The 21,834-nt window shown below is 42.8% G+C and overlaps 1 protein-coding gene across 1 annotated transcript in view; it reads left to right on the forward strand.

The window, feature by feature from the left end:
- Positions 1-2,513: 2,513 nt before the first annotated feature.
- The window catches only part of ddx31 (DEAD (Asp-Glu-Ala-Asp) box polypeptide 31), a 56,540-nt gene continuing 37,219 nt past the window's right edge, over positions 2,514-21,834 (forward strand). Inside the window, exons 1-4 of the mRNA XM_034169626.1 lie at positions 2,514-2,650; positions 4,235-4,345; positions 16,593-16,703; positions 21,529-21,653. Of these exons, the coding sequence (XP_034025517.1) occupies positions 2,549-2,650; positions 4,235-4,345; positions 16,593-16,703; positions 21,529-21,653 (449 nt within the window). The 5' untranslated portion in view covers positions 2,514-2,548. The remainder of the gene's footprint in view (positions 2,651-4,234; positions 4,346-16,592; positions 16,704-21,528; positions 21,654-21,834) is intronic.

The following is a 21,834-nucleotide window of genomic DNA, read 5'->3' on the forward strand; positions in this document are numbered from 1 at the left end:
GTGTGTGCGTGTGTGTGTGTGTGTGTGTGTGTGTGTGTGTGTGTGTGTGTGTGTGTGTGTGTGTGTGTGTGTGTGTGTTTCGTCCAGCTGGTGGCGGTAATCCAGGAAATCATCAATTTGTTGTCCGTATATAATTTGAAAGAAGAAGAGTATTGGTTGCTCAACTGTATGAACTGGAGAGAGGGTGGGGTGTGCAGGGCATTCTGGGTAAACTGTTTAAGGGCACTGATGGGCTTTCTGAAGGGAACAGGGCTTTATAATTTAGTGTAGGCATTGTGTTCATCTGGATAGGTCTGTCTAACTTTGGTGCTTCGTTTATTATTGTCTTTGTTATTTTTGCTTTTTTGCTGTTTTTTTTTCTTATGTGCACTTAACACACTCCAGAATGTAACCTCAAGTATCTATACAACCATCCGGTACAGTAGGTGGCGGTATGGACCTAAGGTGACGGTTGCCACCCGCCAATCAAAGAAGACAAGAAGGAGGAGGAGGAGAAGACGAAGAAGAAGAATTGTTGGTGGGCGTGTCGGATGCCGGAGCTTGGCGACGCAGCAGGAAGTACTTTCACACGTGCGTGTTCTCTTTCGCGGTGAGTTTTATTCTTGTTTTCTTTCTGTTTATTATTTTAACGCTGAATTTAAGGGTAACGTTAGCATTAGCCTGAACGTTTAGCTTTTTTTGGTCAGAGGTCGAGCACTTCTGTTCTTTTTTATGTTCAGATTGTGCTGAATTTAAAGTTGGCTGACTTTTCCTGAAATCACAGTGCGCCATGTTGCCAGATATGTCAAGAAACAAACCACTGTGAAAGCAACCCCAAAAAGAAAAGCCACAACAGACAGTTTTGTGGCTGTGGACAGAAAGACCGGTGTCCCTCAGACCCGGTTCAGATCCTGGTTTATAACCCGTCCTTCCCCAAAGTGAGCATGTGGCTGCTGCAGTCAGCTGAAGCCTGAGCCTGTCCTGGATCACGTCCAGAGAAACTCACCACATGGACGAAATGTCCGTCACAGTGTCAGGGATCCTCCTGATCTGAGTCTCACTAAGGTCTCATTCATTGGACACAGTCATTCCAGTGGAACCGAAAGATCCTTCACAGAGACCTGGGACCAAAGACATCCAGTCCTCACCTTAGGGCACTGGTTAGAGTCCAGGTCTGGCAACCAGACAGTGAGACAAGAAGCACCAGGACCCTGAAGACTTGGACCTTCATTCTTCTGCAGAGACAGCATCACCAGACAGTTCTGATTGAAGGTGCACTGGCACGAGCATACCTTTGCTCCACGACACAGGTCAAAGGCATGCTCGTGCCAGTGCACCTTAACACCAAGAGACCGTCTTTGACCCCATGATGACCCTGGACGTTGTTCCTGTGTGATGTCACAAAAAACCTTTAATTTCTCAGTGAACAAATGAAACGTTTGCTCTTACCTTGTGTGTGCTTTTTATATGTGTTCATGTACCGGGCCGGCTTATGTGTGTGTTTGTGTGTGTCGTTTGTCGTCATGAGGCCAGTCATGGTTTGCTCAGCCCTGCTGTTGACCTAAGGCAGGACATACATCTAGAGCTGGTCCCTGGGCGCCTAATCCTTGAATAATCACACGATCTGGCAATGCAATGCTGAGCTGCAGTCAGTGTTTTTTAGTCAAATCCAAATCCAAGCTTTCACATATTTTTCTTAATAATGTTAGTTTGGTTTGAGTCCTGATGTCACATGTAGCAGAAATGATGTCCGACTCCACCCACTGCTGATGAACTCAGTTGTGCTCAGCGAATCAAGAGCTGGGAAACACCAGACTAGACCAATCAGCGGGTAGATTTAGACACCCTGGAAGGCCAGGGGGCACTGGGATCAACTCCCGGATGCTCCCCGGCCAAAAGTTTGTGGTCTGCCAGAGATCAGTTTGTGTTTGGTCTTTAAATGAACTGAGATTTTTTTTTTCAACTTTATTCTTTTGATTGTGATTTTAAGTTGATGTATTTTCTCTTTGTGGAATCACTCAGAAAACTGTTTGAGGCCTTCAGTAAACTGTCGGTCCGTTTGTTTGAAGCCTTCAGTAAACTGTCGGTCCGTTTGTTTGAAGCCTTCAGTAAACTGTCGGTCCGTTTGTTTGAAGCCTTCAGTAAACTGTCGGTCCGTTTGTTTGAAGCCTTCAGTAAACTGTCGGTCCGTTTGTTTGAAGCCTTCAGTAAACTGTCGGTCCGTCCGTTTGTTTGAAGCCTTCAGTAAACTGTCGGTCCGTTTGTTTGTTTGAAGCCTTCAGTAAACTGTCGGTCCGTTTGTTTGTTTGAAGCCTTCAGTAAACTGTCGGTCCGTTTGTTTGTTTGAAGCCTTCAGTAAACTGTCGGTCCGTTTGTTTGTTTGAAGCCTTCAGTAAACTGTCGGTCCGTTTGTTTGTTTGAAGCCTTCAGTAAACTGTCTGTTTGTTTGAAGCCTTCAGTAAACTGTCGGGCCGTTTGTTTGTTTGAAGCCTTCAGTAAACTGTTTGTTTGTTTGTTTCAGTAGGTTGTGCTACAGGAAGTCACTTTATCTTCTGGGGACTTAAATGTGATGTCATCAGCAGCGGATCAGTTGTGTCTGAACATCAGCACCAGTTTGCCATTGTCTTCAGTGTCCAGCAGGAGGCGATGTTGTGCACAGGAGCGCTGGCTTGCGGTACATCTGTTTTCTAACTAGTCCAATGAACTGGTAACCTGCTGGATTCTCATCAATGAGACCAAAGCCATGAATCTCAAAGTACATCTACTGCAGTCCTGCAGTATCAGCTTAGTGTTTCTGCTTCTTTAGTTGTGGAGACCCCCAACAAGACCGGTCCACTTTAGGGTTGGGTATCGAGAACTGGTTCTTTTTGGGTATCATTAAAAATTGATTCGATCCACCGACTTCAATAGTCTTTTTGCTTAACAATTCCCTTATCAGTTTTTCCGAGTAGCTGTTGTTTTTAAGGGTGTTTGTCAGGAAAATGTTAACTTCTCTGTGTTGATTAAAGACCCTGCAGCGGGTCTTTAATCAACCGCTTCTGCAGCGTGACAGCACTTTGAAGCGTGAACCAATGAAGCAGTGCTTCAACCCGCTGGCTCGTTGGTTCTTTGATTCGCTGCTTTTCAGAAGCAGCAGGTTTGCTTCTTAACCCCTCTCAAAGCCATTAAAATATGTCAATCCTGAGTCACTTTTGTGCTGATTAAAGTCGCTAAGTGGGACTCTTGTCTTGTTGCACGGCTCTCCGCAGAGACAGTCTGGTTGGAATTAATAACTTCAAAACGAATTGCCGCTTTAAATAAAATGACACCTCTTTCCAAATGCTGTAATACAGACAAGAAACAACAATTGACTAAAACATTTATTTCCTCCCAAAATGAGACGTCCTGCATTCTTTATGAATTACATCCTGACATGCAGCACAGCCAACTGCAAGAGTTCAGCTCAGACGTATGGAAAGACATTCATGCCAATAATGTCTGAAAGGAAATGCTTTTGACAAAAACTACAGATTGTTTATTTCTATTTATGTCCAGAGATCAAGGATCCACCATGTAGAGTTTATTATGTCCAGAGTTTAAGGATCCAGTGACCAATTTCATATTTATTTACTTTTAAGACTCAATAAAATGTTGTTGACATAGAAAACCTGTAAAGCCTACTTTTAGTACACGATCGATAAGCGGACTCGATAATGGTATCGATATCGATGAAATCGTATCAAAACCCATCCCTAGTCCACACAAAAAAACACTTCCCCCCCCTAAGCACGTCACTGATAACCTACAAAAAAATCCCTCACCATCGGCAAAATCATGGCTCTCACTCTGGTCTGATAAGATATGATGATTTATCTGCCTTTGTAGATTCAGATTATCAATATAATCAATGTATGAATATGATTATATAGTTAAAATCAATAATAAATGCATCAGAACAAGCAACAAGTTAAATTTTTTACTCAAAAACACATCTGAAGGAGGGAGTAGCCAACCAGCACAGTCACTTCTTCCACTAGACGGGACGATGAGTTAAAACGTTCGTCACAGCCTGACCAGTGGGGCCTGGTTCTGCTTAAGTTCTAAAACCAGGTGCAGAATTCTGCCTCACATTTGGCAGGATGTCTTGTTGGCTTCCCTCAACCGTCTGCTTTGTGCACATGCATGTTGTCATAGTGACCAGTTTACATTTCTTCACGAGTGAATGTCTGAACTTGTGGAACATGTTCTGACGTGTCTGCATCTATGTCTGTGGTTCCAGAAGAGAAACAAGGCAAAGAGGAGGCGCAGCTCCTCACAGGAGGTGATCATCTCCATCAATCAGAGGAGGCTGCACACTGCAGAGGAGGAGGAGCCTCCTGCCTCACAGGTAAACCTGCAGCTTTTAGTTTACAAGTTTTACGGCATTATAAAAGCAGCCGGTCCTCAGGTCCAGTGTCAGACACTTGACCTTCTGTGGGTTGGAGAACATCCAGTCTTCAGATGACTCAAGGCTTGAGATGACCCACACACTGAGGTGTAGGGATGGTTCTCAAAACCCAGTAGTTAAATAAATAATAAAGTCTGGACCATCAATAAGCTCCACCCGTTAACAGTACTGCTTTCGGTACTGGAGAAATTCATTCATTTTCTGACGCTTTTCCGGGTCATGGTAGTAGTACAACCCCAATTCCAATGAAGTTGGGACGTTGTGTAAAATGTAAATAAAAACAGAATACAATGATTTTCAAATCCTCTTCAACATACAGTAGTGTTCAGAATAATATTAGTGCTATGTGACTAAAAAGATTAATCCAGGTTTTGAGTATATTTCTTATTGTTACATGGGAAACAAGGTACCAGTAGATTCAGTAGATTCTCACAAATCCAACAAGACCAAGCATTCATGATATGCACACTCTTAAGGCTATGAAATTGGGCTATTAGTAAAAAAAAAAGTAGAAAAGGGGGTGTTCACAATAATAGTAGCATCTGCTGTTGACGCTACAAACTCAAAACAATTATGTTCAAACTGCTTTTTTAGCAATCCTGTGAATCACTAAACTAGTATTTAGTTGTATAACCACAGTTTTTCATGATTTCTTCACATCTGCGAGGCATTAATTTTGTTGGTTTGGAACCAAGATTTAGCTTGTTTACTAGTGTGCTTGGGGTCATTGTCTTGTTGAAACACCCATTTCAAGGGCATGTTCTCTTCAGCATAAGGCAACATGACCTCTTCAAGTATTTTGACATATCCAAACTGATCCATGATACCTGGTATGTGATATATAGGCCCAACACCATAGTAGGAGAAACATGCCCATATCATGATGCTTGCACCACCATGCTTCACTGTCTTCACTGTGAACTGTGGCTTGAATTCAGAGTTTGGGGGTCGTCTCACAAACTGTCTGCGGCCCTTGGACCCAAAAAGAACAATTTTACTCTCATCAGTCCACAAAATATTCCTCCATTTCTCTTTAGGCCAGTTGATGTGTTCTTTGGCAAATTGTAACCTCTTCTGCACGTCTTTTATTTAACAGAGGGACTTTGTGGGAGATTCTTGCAAATAAATTAGCTTCACACAGGCGTCTTCTAACTGTCACAGCACTTGCAGGTAACTCCAGACTGTCTTTGATCATCCTGGAGCTGATCAATGGGTGAGCCTTTGCCATTCTGGTTATTCTTCTATCCATTTTGATGGTTGTTTTCTGTTTTCTTCCACGCATCTCTTTGTTTTTTTTTTGTTTTTTTTGTCTATTTTAAAGCATTGGAGATCATTGTAGATGAACAGCCTATAATTTTTTGCACCTGCGTATAAGTTTTCCCCTCTCAATCAACTTTTTAATCAAACTACGCTGTTCTTCTGAACAATGTCTTGAACGTCCCATTTTCCTCAGGCTTTCAAAGAGAAAAGCATGTTCAACAGGTGCTGGCTTTGTCAGGTTTGACCTCGCCTAGACATACAGGAAAGAACTCAGAGAGTTGAAATGTCTTTAGTGAGCTTTGCAAAGGGGAGACGCAACAGAGGCTGGCAGCTTGTGCAGTTCTCCAACTGTGTCATTCTGTGCGAGGCCCTTTTATTGAGTAAAAAAAAAAACAAAGATAAGGGTGGGGGGCAACATGAGTTCACGGTTACAACATGTGCTATTAGTCATGTGCAGATACATTTGCAATCAACTGAATCATTCCAATCTTAGGTACAGAGTGAGCGGTTTTGCTGAAGCTTTCTAAATGTCAAACTGTAAACAGGCTGACTTGGCTCCTGCAGCTGTGCTATCTATCTGGGAATATCTCAGAGAAACAGTTTGCAGAATTTAAAAGAGCAGATGTAATAAGATAATAAATGAATCATGTTTGTACAGTACATTTTATCTAACATATTTATCCCTCCTGTTTATTGTTTATTACATCTCAACCACATCCAATACATTAATCACAACCACTTGTTAAGAACATTTTCAGCTGTAACATCATAGACGAATGCGGAGATGAATATAGTAACCAAAAACAAGAAGACAAAATGACAGTGAACCAATGATAAATAATTTAAATTATTATATGGTGTCTTTTATTGTTTACAGGGTGATGTCAGAACCCCAGGAATATCGACCTCGTAATCAGGTGGTTGATACGGCTGGGCATCGGCATATGGCGATTGGCGGACATCATATTCTGGTTCCTGCTCAAAATCATCGGTTGACAGTGGTTGGAAATAGGTAGTTTCTCGATGGAGGTCTCGCTGTATGACATTACATTGGACAAAGGCATTGGAGACTAATTTTACAATCATGGAACGGAGGCAAGGCACTACGCAGCAAAATAAGAGTTCAAAAACTGCAACAATGATCAATAGAGGGGTCAAAGCTCGTAGTAGAAGTTGCCACCAACTTCCTGATGTAAGCCATGACCAGAAACTCCAGCTAGGCGATGACATGTTGCTTGGACAGATTCACGGACCTCTGTCATCTCTTGTAGGGCTCGGGTGATGGCACCTCCATCAGCTGTGTTGTCCGGGATAAAGGTACAGCACGCTGTGCCCACCAAAGCACACACTCCACCGGAGGGTGCGGTCAGCTGATCAAGAACCATACGGTTTTGTAGTACCATCAGTCGCAGGGCCCTAATTTTTTCGGCGGTTGTGTTGGCCAGATCGAGTGTGGAGTTCATGAATTGCAGAAACTTCCAGCGGGTGAACTCAACTTCTAGAGCTACGAGGCTGAGCCCAACATGTGGAAGCATGCCGAATAGAGCCCTCCATCCCTGATTGAATATTCTTTTTTCACTAGGAATATGGCTGATATCAGACAGTTCTCGTTTAACGCGAATATTATGTGGTTTACGGAACTTGACGGTGGCTTTGGACCATTGGTCTTTAGGAATATGTACTACTGGTTTGTGTAAATTAATCATTCCACATCTTCCACCCCAATTGAGAGGAAGGTGAACGTAAACGTTGGTCCCGCATAGCCAGTAGTAATCAGTGGGGACTCTAGTGCCCTTCTGGGTTGGCGCTATGGCTGCACAGTAACAGCGCTTAACGTAAGGGGCCTGGGTGGTGTTACACCAGAAACGATCTGCGTCCCTGATGAGGTGAGCCTTGTTCCATTGGGTCTTATCCTGTTTACAGGTTTTATTTCTGTTGCATTCATTTTTTGCTGTTCGGTTTACATAATCGCAGAAGGTGTAGGTTAAATTGCAGGAGTGAGGTGGAAGCCACCCAAGCAGGTTTGAGCCATTCCCAATTACGCAATAATCAAAGCTATGATAAGGCGTTAAATCAGTTAACAGTAGGGGGTCCTGCACCTGGGGCCATGATAACATAGGAGGTAACCCGGAACCGGTACAGTTCTTTCCCTCCAAGGGAGACGCAGTGATTTTGTTCAGAAGTACAGAATAATTTCCTGGGTAGGTTGACAGGCTTATCAAACAATCAGTATTAACTCGAGACGTTGGAGTAGCATGTAGACCATTATGTGTGGTGGAAACAGGCATATGTGTACAGACATAACAGTTGGTACGGTTCACCAGATGTGAAGTGTAATTCACGTAGCGCCACCACATGTTGGTATGGTAAGGGTGTTGTGGTTCGTCAGGGTGGTCGATGTATCGTTTTTCTCTTCGGGTGAGAGGTTGAACAGGGGTTGATTCATCGAGAGCAGTTTCAGACAGGGCAGGTCGTTCCCACGTCTGCCACATTAGGTATCCCGGTAGACAAAAACATGCTAAGATCACAACACACCAGACTGTCCGCCAGACTCGCCCACAGCCACGGCACCTGGCACATGGGTTGGGCCTATTCTGCGGATCAGCCATTGGTGCTAGGCCACAGCATCACCTATAAACCTCTCTGAGTAAGGATCTCCCTGCTTCACTGACGTTGAGACGAGACACCACTATACGGTGAATTCCCTTTGTCTCCTGGCTTCACTGTTTTGGTATCCTGTGGCGACAGAGAATCAGTCGGCAGTAACTGTGCTTTTAACACATCCTTTTCCTGAAGTATCTTTTTCATAAAATCTGCTAAGGTCAATTCGTCATCTGCCTTTTGTAAATCTGATCCAAAGAGTGGGAGGCGATAAGGTCTACCATGCAAAATCTCAAAAGGTGACGGCCCTTGTGGCATGGGTGTGATGTGCATATATAATTTTACCAGGTCCAGGCATTCAGGCCAGGGTCGTCTTGTTTCGGCCATGGTTTTCCTGAGCCTGGACTTGATAGTCCCATTAGTTCCTTCCATGAGTCCTGCACTTTGTGGGTGATATGCACAATGATGTTTTAACTGAATGCCCAATGTTTGTGTCAGGTGTTGTATTATGGTGTTGACAGAGTGTGCTCCATTGTCGCTGTGAATTTTTTCAGGTATTCCATATGCAGGAATAATCACTTTACACAGTGCCTTTGCAACTGTCAGGGCATCTGCATGTTTTGCAGGAACAATTTCAACCCATTTGGAGAATGCATCAGTCAAAATCGGGCAGTATTTGTATGGACCACTCTGATTCAACTCAATGAAGTCCATGTGTACTACCTGGAGTGGGTATTGAGGCGTAGGAAAACGGCCCCATTTTGGTCTCAGGTTGTCTTGTGGGTTGTTTTTTTATGCAGATCAAACATTTCTTGCAGTATGTTTGTGCATAAATATTGAATCCAAAAGTTGAAAAAATGCGATTTACTTGTGATACCTTTTTTTTTTTTAGGCTTCATCCTTAAATAGGGGACACCTGATTCACACCTGTTTGTTCCACAAAATTGACAAACTCACTGACTGAATGCCACACTACTATTATTGTGAACACCCCCTTTTCTACTTTTTTTTTTACTAATAGCCCAATTTCATAGCCTTAAGAGTGTGCATATCATGAATGCTTGGTCTTGTTGGATTTGTGAGAATCTACTGAATCTACTGGTACCTTGTTTCCCATGTAACAATAAGAAATATACTCAAAACCTGGATTCATCTTTTTAGTCACATAGCACTACTATTATTCTGAACACTACTGTATATTCAATTGAATACACCACAAAGACAAGATATTTAATAAAAGAGAAAAATAACTGGTGCAACACAGAAATAAGTGCCAGGAAATTTAATAAGGTGCTGAAAGCAAAAATGTACAATGAGACTAATGTTTCGATGTGAGAGTCACATCTTCCTCATTGTACATTTTTGCTTTCAGCACCTTATTAAATTTCCTGGCACTTAATTCTGTGTTGTGCCAGTTATTTTTCTCTTTTACATATTAGTCCTATCCGGTTGCACCAGATTTGTTTGAGGGATTGAAGGTCAAGCGCATTCAATGTTGTTTTTCGGCATTGCTGCTTATGTGTAGAAAGTTCTCCAGATTCTCTGAATTTTCTTATTATATTATGGATGATGGAATCCTTAAATTAGTTGCAGTTGAATGTTAAGAAACATTGTACATAAACTGGACTATTTTTTTCACACAGTTGTTCACAAAGTGGTGATCCTCACCCCATCTTTGCTTGTGAACGGCTGAGCCTTTTGGGGATGCTCCTTTTATACCCAGTCATGACACTCACAATTAGTGTCCTCAGTTCCCAAACACTTATTGAGTGTTGTTTGAAGGAAAGGTGATGTAACACAGTGGGAAACATACCACTGTCCCAGCTTTTTTGAAACGTGTTGCAGTCATCCATTTCAAAATGAGCAAATACTTGCACAAAAACAAAGTTTATCAGTTTGAACATTAAATATCTTGTCTTTGTGGTGTATTCAATTGAATATAGGTTGAAGAGGATTTGAAAATCATTATATTCTGTTTTTATTTACATGTCACACAACGTCCCAACTTCATTGGAATTGGGGTTATAGAGCAGGGGTGGGCAATTAATTTTTACAAGGGGCCACATAGGGAGCCTGAATTATGTCCGAGGGCCACACCATGGATAACCATTACAAATTTTACAAAAACATTACCTATTTAATAGCTTTTATAGGTAATATTTATTATTGTAATATGTAAATATTTAAATATACCTAAATAAACCTCTCTAATGATTTGCAACACACAAGCTTGACATTTTTAATATATGTAATAATAATCAGACCTCATAAGGGCCGGGCAGGTGACATGCAAAGGGCCGCATGTGGCCCCCGGGCCGCAGTTTGCCCAGGTCTGTTATAGAGGGACTTCCGGGTTGGTTTTCTGGTGTGGCAAGGCAGCTCCCAATATATGATTTATGTAAACCCCTTAAAGGACTATTCTCTGAAATAATTAATTGAAGGAAAAATCACAGTTAATGGAGCTCAACTAGATGAAAGCAAGACAGAAAGCAAAACGTGGATCAAACTCGGGGAAAATACAGTCACAAGGTGTAAAATATTTCCGAGCTAGTAACAGAGCTAACTTCTGAAGAGGGCGACGCAACGACGAATAAGAGTTTCGTTGAGTCATTCCAAGAGATATTAGGGACTATATAATAAAGACAAGTATCAACATCAGTGGAGGAGGCCGAGCGGCGCATAATGGAGTCTGAGGATTGTTTACAAACCCTGGAAGACGCTACTTTGGAGCTTTTTGATTTACAAAAACAGTTGATGGACAGACTAACGGATCAAGAGAGCCGATCAAGGAGGGACAACATTAGGATTCACGGAGTAAAAGAAAAAGCCAAGGATGAAGCCTCGTCCATGATTGCTTTTATTGGATCCATGTTAAAAGAGAAACTCGGCTTCCCAGCGTCACAAGGCCCCCTCAGGACGCTCCCCCGCGGTCGATTGTGGTAAAATTCAGCAGCTACGGGATGAAAGAAATGATCATCAAGGCAGCGTGGCAGAAGAAGGGATTCAAGTTTGAGGGCAGAAAGATCATCATTGATCACGACTACGCACCCGAAATTTTGAGACAGCGGAAAGAGTATGCGGAAATAAAGAGAGTGCTTAAAGAGAAGAAAATATGTTTCCAAATGCCATTTCCAGCAAAGCTCCGTGTATTTTATGAAGAAGGGACAATGACGTACAACACAGCAGAGGAGGCATTGAAGGATTTGGTGGCCAGAGGCTTCCAGGTGTCTGTTAGTGAACCAGCGGAGAATGTGGCCGAGAGGATGAAGCGCCTCCAGTGGCGCTTGGCAGGCAGAGCCAACGGTAGAGGAAGGAAGGCAGATACAGCGCCTGGATATAGACAGAAACTGCAAGCTTTCAAGACTTAAAGGACTGACCATTATAAGTAGGATGAAAAATGATTTAAAGGTGAGGACTAAAATAACCGACTTTATAGAAGGACAGGAGTGTGTGTCTCTTGTTTAAGGGTTAAATTGTCGGGGCGGTTTATGTTGAATCTGCCAGTGGCGCATGCATCATGTATCATGTATTGTTACATGGGAAACAAGGTACCAGTAGATTCTTACAAATCTAACAAGACCAAGCCGTGATAGCCGTGATTTTCATGGAGCATGTTTTTGACTGTCAAAAGATCGTCCACGAATGTCACTCACCACCCTCATTTCGCCTCATGTCGTGGAGGTCGCAGCTGAGCGTGTTGATCTGTCTTGATTAGTGGTGATCCTTAATATAGCGTGACAGCATTCTTCTCTGACGTGCGCACAATTAACCCCTGCTACACCGCATTCAGTTTCATTGCTGCAGGATGCTGAAGGACAGTGACGCCAAGTCAGCTAAAAGTTTAGTTCCAATGCTCCTCAGCACGCTCCTGCAGGTGTTCTACCTGCTGCTGTGCCTGATGTTTGGCAAAACGAGCGAGACGAGAGCCGCGTGGAGCCACAAATCTGGCTCTCTGTCTCCTCCTCCTCCTCTCTGCGCCACTCCACGGCACAGAGCCCAAGTAAGCATGCAGTCACAAAGTTCTTCTGCTGTGGATTTAAAGGAGCAAACTGGAGCGATCTGAATTGTTCAGCAGCTGATGGATGAATATGGATGTGTGTGTGGCGACAATTCACCTCATTCACAATGTAACAGAACTTAACGATGTGCTGTTACGCGCGATAGCGTGCAACAACTCGGAAACTTATTCTTGACCGTGCGTAATGGTTCCTGATAAGTCTCCAGGAACACGTGCCATTAATGGTAATGCGTGGTAACAGGTTGCAGCAGTTCCTGAGGAAACCTGACGCCTCTGCCCCGAATCATCACATTCATGATCAGCGGCCAAGAATGTTTACTCATGGCATTCGTGACTTGTCGTTATGTGTAAACGCAGCATAAAGGGAGAAGACGGTGAATATATAAAAAGGAAATGGGAAGTGGAGGCTAATATTAAATTGACCAAGGAGGAATGGCACAGTATAAATCAACAAATATGGAAAACAACATCCTCTTTAAAGTGGAGAGAGCATGGTCTGAAGAATACGGTTAGATTTTTTTTTAGAACTCCAGCACAGGCAAAATATCAGGATATGAGCTGTTAGAGACGGTATGGGGAAGTAGGAGTGAAACACGTTCACATCTTTTGGAGTTGTCCTTTAATTATAAACTATTGGAAAGACATTAAATCTGTATAGATAAGGTGCTTCAAACAAACCTTCCTTTCACTTTTGAAACATTTTATTTGGGGAAAATTGATGTGAATCACCAAAAGAATTTGAATTTTAAAATGTTGAGATTGATGTTATAGGCGAGAAATAAAGGGCATCACAAGAAATTGGCTAAAAACTATAGGGCCCAAAAAAGAAAACTGGTTTGATGTAATGCATGACATGTATATGATGGAGAAATTGACCTACGTTGTGCGTATGGAAACAACAATTTGACAGCATATGGAAAGGATGGTTGAATTTTATCAGATTATTCAGATCTGATTTTGTTTGAATGTTCTTTTAGTTAATCCTTTGTTTTATGCTACCTTCGTCCTTGTGTGTGTGTGTGTGTGTGTGTGTGTGTATATAATATGAATCTTGATGTTTCGGTTAGTGTTTAAAAAAAAAAAAGAGACTATTTTAGAACTGCATTGATCCCATTGTAAGCGTATGCAAAGTTTTAAGATAACTATGTGTACCGAATGGCAACAACCATAAAACGATAATTAAAAAAAAAACGGGAATTGGGATTGTTGATCGAGGAGCTTATCCTGCACTTCCCTGTCTTCAGCCAAGTTATTTAACTCCTAAATAAAATGGTAAATGGACTGCATTTATATAGCGCTTTTCCATCTGCATCAGACGTTCAAAGTGCTTTACAATAATGCCTCACATTCATCTCCCTGGGAATCTTGAGCCATTCCCAAACCAGCTGGGAAATATAATCCCTCCAGAAAGTCCTGCATCTTCCCTGGAGGCTCCTCCCGGTTGTAGGTGCCTAGAAGACCTCCTCAGGGAGACAACCAAAGGCGTCCTCAGTAGGTGTCCAAACCAACTCAAGTGGCTCCTTCCAATGTGAAGAAGCAGCAGCTCTACTCTGAGTCCCTCCTGGACAGGTGACCTTCACCCTGTTCAGGAGTGTAAGTCCAGATATCCGACAGAGGAATTTCATGTCTGCTGCTTGTATCCACAAGCTTATTCTTTTGATCACTGCACAAAGTTCATGACTCTAGGTGAGGACAGGAGTATAAATCGAGTGTCTTGCCTTCTTGCTCAGCTCCTTCTTCACCAAGATGGTCTGGTAGAGCATTCTTAAAACTAAAGCAAGGCTTTAGTTTTATTGATAACTGGCCTTTGTTCTGGGGACACAGTCTTGCTGGGGCCTTGCTGTCTACAAAATTGCGCCAGCCACCTATTTAATGATGTGAGCCTGCTAAACGCCTCATCAATACTCCAGGAGGGGAGGGGACCAGAGACTATTAATCGATGTCGACACATCTTTCTGACAAGGTCACAAGTCCACTCTGTGCCTATTTTTGTGACCTCTGAGTGCCTGACATCATTGGTGCCGACGTGAATAACTATGTGACTGTATCTTTTGTCATATTCCTTTGTCTGTCTTCCCTTCTGCAGCATCAGCACCCTAAAATGGGAGGCAATGTCAGGAGCTCTGGCCCCAGCAATACATTTAACGTCAGCAGGCATCTGTAACCTGACTTTGCGGGTGATATAATCCCCTATCACTAAAGTCTGGTGTTTCAGCCTGGAGATAGGAGTGGAAGTCACCCATGGCCTCAAAGAACTCACATCAGACATAACTAAGGGAGGAAACTGGCTCACAGTTCGCAGTGGCAAGTGGGATTGGGTTACCACAACCGGAGACCAAGCCCTACGTGACTTCCTCTGACTAACCACAGTCCAAAAGCCGTCCTCCACAGCTGGTGTTTCTAGGCTGATGCTAACGGGCACACTAGCCGGCCCAACACTAACCTCATCTGGAGTGCCTGTAACATCTAACTCCACTGAGCTAAGAAGCTGTTCTAACTTATGGACACCCTATCTGCCATCATCACACAGGATTAATGTAAAGTGTAAAGTAGTGTACTTTATGCACCAGAAGACTCAAGACTATAGCTAAGCAAGCGTGATCTAACCGCTAGCGAAAATGCTAACCACTCCCAAGATTTACACAGGAGTAAATTAATGAGCTAAAATTCACTGCACTTGCACTGAAAAACTAACAGAAGTATTAGACTGGTAAAAACAGCAATGAAAGAAATGGGAGGAAGTCGAGCTAGCTAACTGCTAGTGATTCACAGCAGGAGGACTCCAGTTAAATAAAATTCACAGTAGATGCACTTAAAAAACAAAATAAGTGTTTAACAGAAATAAAAGAAACGTGTCGAGATAAGAAGAGCATCAAAACAGCAAACTCTCCGTCTGAAGCAAGTTGCCAGATCTGTGAGCCAGCCCTGTTCTGTGGAATGATCTCCCTGCATCAATAAAACAGTCAGATTCTGCAGAGACTTTCATGTCCAGACTTAAGACACATTTATTTTCCCTTTCGTATGGCTAGCATACTGGCATAGTATGTTACTATGCTTTTAACTCTTTTAATTCATTTTATTAGGAAACGGAGCGTGGCCGCGGCCTCAACTTTATCTAAATTCTGGTCTGTTAGTGAAACTTAGGGCTAGTGGCCAGCGATCACCTTAGTATTTCTTCTGTTTTTCTTGTTTAATGCTGACAAATTATACTGTATTTCTTGTCTTTCTGATGCCTGATTGTTTTTTTTCTCTCTGTTTGAGGTGCAGCTCCATCCAGAGATGGGTGTGGTGTCTGTTTCTGTAACCCTCCTGTCCTGTGCACCGACAGCAGTTCTTGTATAGTCATTGTGTGAATTGTTCTGTAATTTATGTCTGTATCATGGCCCAAACAGAGGGTCACCCCTCTGAGTCTGGTCTGCTTGAGGTTTCTTCTTCAAATCATCAGAGGGAGTTTTTTCTTACCACTGTCGCCTGTGTTCTTGCTCTGGGGGTTGGTAAGGTTAGACCTTGTGTGAAGCGCCTTGAGGCAAGTTTGTTGTGATTTGGCGCTAAATAAATGAAATAAATTGGCATTGAAAATTGAATGGCTTCTCTTGAACCTGAGGTTGGACTAACGATCTTCTGTCCAGTCACAGTCCACTCTTTTAAAGATGGGACAACTACCTCAGTTTGCCAATACTGGAGAAAATACTGAAATAAAGTTACCGTTGCTACATAGACAAGAACTCTGTCTCCATTTTTTGGAGTCGTGGTGGTCTGAACAGTCCCTGGATGACCAGGGGCACTGATTGGTTCAAAACAGCAGTGTCATGGCTTGCTGATGTTGATTTGTTAAATTGTAAAGAAAAAAAAAATGTTAATTCTGTTCTTAATGTGATTCTCTTTTTTGTTTTGTTTTTGTTTTTTCCTCTGGAAGTACTGATAACAATACAGTTAAAGTACCGGGCCGATAAACGGTACCATTAAAATCTTGGCAATGTCCATCCGTGCTCAGGCGTCATGGGTGTGTTCACCCCACAATTCAGTGTCAGGCACATGTGGCTCTGGGGCGGGGCCTGGGTATGTTGGACATTGGGGCCCAAAGTGTTCCTGGTGATGCCTGTGCCCCAGTTCCTTCACCGTGTCGCTCTACGTACTCGCACAATAGTCCTCGGGGAGAGTCCCTGGGTTGGGGGTGTGGTCTGTGAGGTGATAAACCTCCCACACATCTCAACAAGTGGTTTTTCTGAACTTGAGGAGTGTTCTGACATGTCTGCAAACAGCTGGCTGTAACCATGACAGTGGGCCTAAATCTGTCTGTGGTTCCAGAAGAGAAACAAGGCAAAGAAGAGGAGAAGCAGCTCATCCCAGGATGTGAACATCTCCACCAATCAGAACAGGCGGCACACAGCAGAGGAGGCGGAGCCTCCAGCCTCACAGGTAAACCTGCAGCTTTTAGTTTACAAGTTTTACGACAACATTATAAAATCAGCCGGTCCTCAGGTCCAGAGTCAGACACCCGACCTTCTGTGGGACGCAGGGCACCCTGGTCTTCAGAGGACTGTGACCACTCTATTCAGTTTCTTTCCACAGCTGCAACTCACAGCATGAGTCCTCTCGGGGGTTAGACCTGACCCGTGGTCCTGCACCGCAGCTCAGGTCTAACAACTTTATATTTTTCAATCAATCAATTTTTTTATATAGCGCCAAATCACAACAAACAGTTGCCCCAAGGCGCTTTATATTGTAAGGCAAGGCCATACAATAATTATGTAAAACCCCAACGGTCAAAACGACCCCCTGTGAGCAAGCACTTGGCTACAGTGGGAAGGAAAAACTCCCTTTTAACAGGAAGAAACCTCCAGCAGAACCAGGCTCAGGGAGGGGCAGTCTTCTGCTGGGACTGGTTGGGGCTGAGGGAGAGAACCAGGAAAAAGACATGCTGTGGAGGGGAGCAGAGATCGATCACTAATGATTAAATGCAGAGTGGTGCATACAGAGCAAAACGAGAAAGAAACAGTGCATCATGGGAACCCCCCAGCAGTCTACGTCTATAGCAGCATAACTAAGGGATGGTTCAGGGTCACCTGATCCAGCCCTAACTATAAGCTTTAGCAAAAAGGAAAGTTTTAAGCCTAATCTTAAAAGTAGAGAGGGTGTCTGTCTCCCTGATCTGAATTGGGAGCTGGTTCCACAGGAGAGGAGCCTGAAAGCTGAAGGCTCTGCCTCCCATTCTACTCTTACAAACCCTAGGAACTACAAGTAAGCCTGCAGTCTGAGAGCGAAGCGCTCTATTGGGGTGATATGGTACTACGAGGTCCCTAAGATAAGATGGGACCTGATTATTCAAAACCTTATAAGTAAGAAGAAGAATTTTAAATTCTATTCTAGAATTAACAGGAAGCCAATGAAGAGAGGCCAATATGGGTGAGATATGCTCTCTCCTTCTAGTCCCCGTCAGTACTCTAGCTGCAGCATTTTGAATTAACTGAAGGCTTTTAGGGAACTTTTAGGACAACCTGATAATAATGAATTACAATAGTCCAGCCTAGAGGAAATAAATGCATGAATTAGTTTTTCAGCATCACTCTGAGACAAGACCTTTCTGATTTTAGACATTTTGCGTAAATGCAAAAAAGCAGTCCTACATATTTGTTTAATATGCGATTTGAATGACATATCCTGATCAAAAATGACTCCAAGATTTCTCACAGTATTACATGAGGTCAGGGTAATGCCATCCAGAGTAAGGATCTGGTTAGACACCATGTTTCTAAGATTTGTGGGGCCAAGTACAATAACTTCAGTTTTATCTGAGTTTAAAAGCAGGAAATTAGAGGTCATCCATGTCTTTATGTCTGTAAGACAATCCTGCAGTTTAGCTAATTGGTGTGTGTCCTCTGGCTTCATGGATAGATAAAGCTGGGTATCATCTGCGTAACAATGAAAATTTAAGCAATACCGTCTAATAATACTGCCTAAGGGAAGCATGTATAAAGTGAATAAAATTGGTCCTAGCACAGAACCTTGTGGAACTCCATAATTAACTTTAGTCTGTGAAGAAGATTCCCCATTTACATGAACAAATTGTAATCTATTAGACAAATATGATTCAAACCACCGCAGCGCAGTGCCTTTAATACCTATGGCATGCTCTAATCTCTGTAATAAAATTTTATGGTCAAAAGTATCAAAAGCAGCACTGAGGTCTAACAGAACAAGCACAGAGATGAGTCCACTGTCCGAGGCCATAAGAAGATCATTTGTAACCTTCACTAATGCTGTTTCTGTACTATGATGAATTCTAAAACCTGACTGAAACTCTTCAAATAGACCATTCCTCTGCAGATGATCAGTTAGCTGTTTTACAACTACCCTTTCAAGAATTTTTGAGAGAAAAGGAAGGTTGGAGATTGGCCTATAATTAGCTAAGATAGCTGGGTCAAGTGATGGCTTTTTAAGTAATGGTTTAATTACTGCCACCTTAAAAGCCTGTGGTACATAGCCAACTAACAAAGATAGATTGATCATATTTAAGATCGAAGCATTAAATAATGGTAGGGCTTCCTTGAGCAGCCTGGTAGGAATGGGGTCTAATAAACATGTTGATGGTTTGGATGAAGTAACTAATGAAAATAACTCAGACAGAACAATCGGAGAGAAAGAGTCTAACCAAATACCGGCATCACTGAAAGCAGCCAAAGATAACGATACGTCTTTGGGATGGTTATGAGTAATTTTTTCTCTAATAGTTAAAATTTTGTTAGCAAAGAAAGTCATGAAGTCATTACTAGTTAAAGTTAATGGAATACTCAGCTCAATAGAGCTCTGACTCTTTGTCAGCCTGGCTACAGTGCTGAAAAGAAACCTGGGGTTGTTCTTATTTTCTTCAATTAGTGATGAGTAGAAAGATGTCCTAGCTTTACGGAGGGCTTTTTTATAGAGCAACAGACTCTTTTTCCAGGCTAAGTGAAGATCTTCTAAATTAGTGAGACGCCATTTCCTCTCCAACTTACGGGTTATCTGCTTTAAGCTACGAGTTTGTGAGTTATACCACGGAGTCAGACACTTCTGATTTAAAGCTCTCTTTTTCAGAGGAGCTACAGCATCCAAAGTTGTCTTCAATGAGGATGTAAAACTATTGACGAGATACTCTATCTCACTTACAGAGTTTAGGTAGCTACTCTGCCCTGTGTTGGTATATGGCATTAGAGAACATAAAGAAGGAATCATATCCTTAAACCTAGTTACAGCGCTTTCTGAAAGACTTCTAGTGTAATGAAACTTATTCCCCACTGCTGGGTAGTCCATCAGAGTAAATGTAAATGTTATTAAGAAATGATCAGACAGAAGGGAGTTTTCAGGGAATACTGTTAAGTCTTCTATTTCCATACCATAAGTCAGAACAAGATCTAAGATATGATTAAAGTGGTGGGTGGACTCATTTACTTTTTGAGCAAAGCCAATAGAGTCTAATAATAGATTAAATGCAGTGTTGAGGCTGTCATTCTCAGCATCTGTGTGGATGTTAAAATCGCCCACTATAATTATCTTATCTGAGCTAATCACTAAGTCAGACAAAAGGTCTGAAAATTCACAGAGAAACTCACAGTAACGACCAGGTGGACGATAGATAATAACAAATAAAACTGGTTTTTGGGACTTCCAATTTGGATGGACAAGACTAAGAGACAAGCTTTCAAATGAATTAAAGCTCTGTCTGGGTTTTGATTAATTAATAAGCTGGAATGGAAGATTGCTGCTAATCCTCCGCCCTGGCCCGTGCTACGAGCATTCTGACAGTTAGTGTGACTCGGGGGTGTTGACTCATTTAAACTAACTGTTTTAGTCTGTGGTGCAGTTGAAGGTGCTATATTATTTTTTCTTTTTGAATTTTTATGCTTAAATAGATTTTTGCTGGTTATTGGTGGTCTGGGAGCAGGCACCGTCTCTACGGGGATGGGGTAATGAGGGGATGGCAGGGGGAGAGAAGCTGCAGAGAGGTGTGTAAGACTACAACTCTGCTTCCTGGTCCCAACCCTGGATAGTCACGGTTTGGAGGATTTAAGAAAATTGGCCAGATTTCTAGAAATGAGAGCTGCTCCATCCAAAGTGGGATGGATGCCGTCTCTCCTAACAAGACCAGGTTTTCCCCAGAAGCTTTGCCAATTATCTATGAAGCCCACCTCATTTTTTGGACACCACTCAGACAGCCAGCAATTCAAGGAGAACATGCGGCTAAACATGTCACTCCCGGTCCGATTGGGGAGGGGCCCAGAGAAAACTACAGAGTCCGACATTGTTTTTGCAAAGTTACACACCGATTTAATGTTAATTTTAGTGACCTCCGATTGGTGTAACCGGGTGTCATTACTGCCGACGTGAATTACAATCTTACCAAATTTACGCTTAGCCTTAGCCAGCAGTTTCAAATTTCCTTCAATGTCGCCTGCTCTGGCCCCCGGAAGACAATTGACTATGGTTGCTGGTGTCGCTAACTTCACATTTCTCAAAACAGAGTCGCCAATAACCAGAGTTTGATCCTCGGCGGGTGTGTCGTCGAGTGGGGAAAAACGGTTAGAGATGTGAACGGGTTGACGGTGTACACGGGGCTTCTGTTTAGGGCTACGCTTCCTCCTCACAGTCACCCAGTCGGCCTGCTTTCCCGGCTGCTCGGGATCTGCCAGGGGGTAACTAACGGCGGCTAAGCTACCTTGGTCCGCACCGACTACAGGGGCCTGGCTAGCTGTAGAATTTTCCACGGTGCGGAGCCGAGTCTCCAATTCGCCCAGCCTGGCCTCCAAAGCTATGAATAAGCTACACTTATTACAAGTACCATTACTGCTAAAGGAGGCCGAGGAATAACTAAACATTTCACACCCAGAGCAGAAAAGTGCGGGAGAGACAGGAGAAGCCGCCATGCTAAATCGGCTAAGAGCTAGTAGCTACGCTAAGCTAGCGGATTCCTAAAAACACGCAGAGTGAATAATGTGTAAATAATTTAGAGGTGATTCAGCAGAAGGAGTGCTTTAGTTAAGGCACGTAAAGATTACACTGGGAAACAAATCGTAATCTAGATAACTAGATCAATCTAACTGCGCAGATTAAACAGCTAACAGATACAGAAAAACACCGCTGTGCTCCGGAACAGGAAGTGATACAATACCGCAGTGAGAGCCAACCATCAAATGCAGTAATATTTGATTAATATTTGAAGCAAAAATAAATAAATAAATTTGAATTTTTGCGATTTTTGTGTGTACAGGCTCCACCCCTTCAGCAACGAGATGGCAGGAAATCACAGCAGAAAAGTGAAAAAGAAGCAGGAATGTCCAGCTTCAAGACTTCCTCTTTGTTTAAACACAACCCGGATATCCCAGAATTCCACAGGTAGGCCGCCGCCCACCAGCTCCATTTGACGTGACTTGTTCCAGATGAACCTGGTTACCAAGAACTCAGGTGGTTCCCTCTTGGTCCTTCCTTCCTTTGTTCCCGCTTGGCCCTTCCGTCCTTTGGTTCCTCTTGGTCCTTCCGTCCTTTGTTCCCGCTTGGCCCTTTCTTCCTTTGGTCC

Source organism: Thalassophryne amazonica, chromosome 5 (genome assembly GCF_902500255.1).
Source record: "Thalassophryne amazonica chromosome 5, fThaAma1.1, whole genome shotgun sequence".
Lineage (NCBI taxonomy): Eukaryota > Metazoa > Chordata > Actinopteri > Batrachoidiformes > Batrachoididae > Thalassophryne > Thalassophryne amazonica.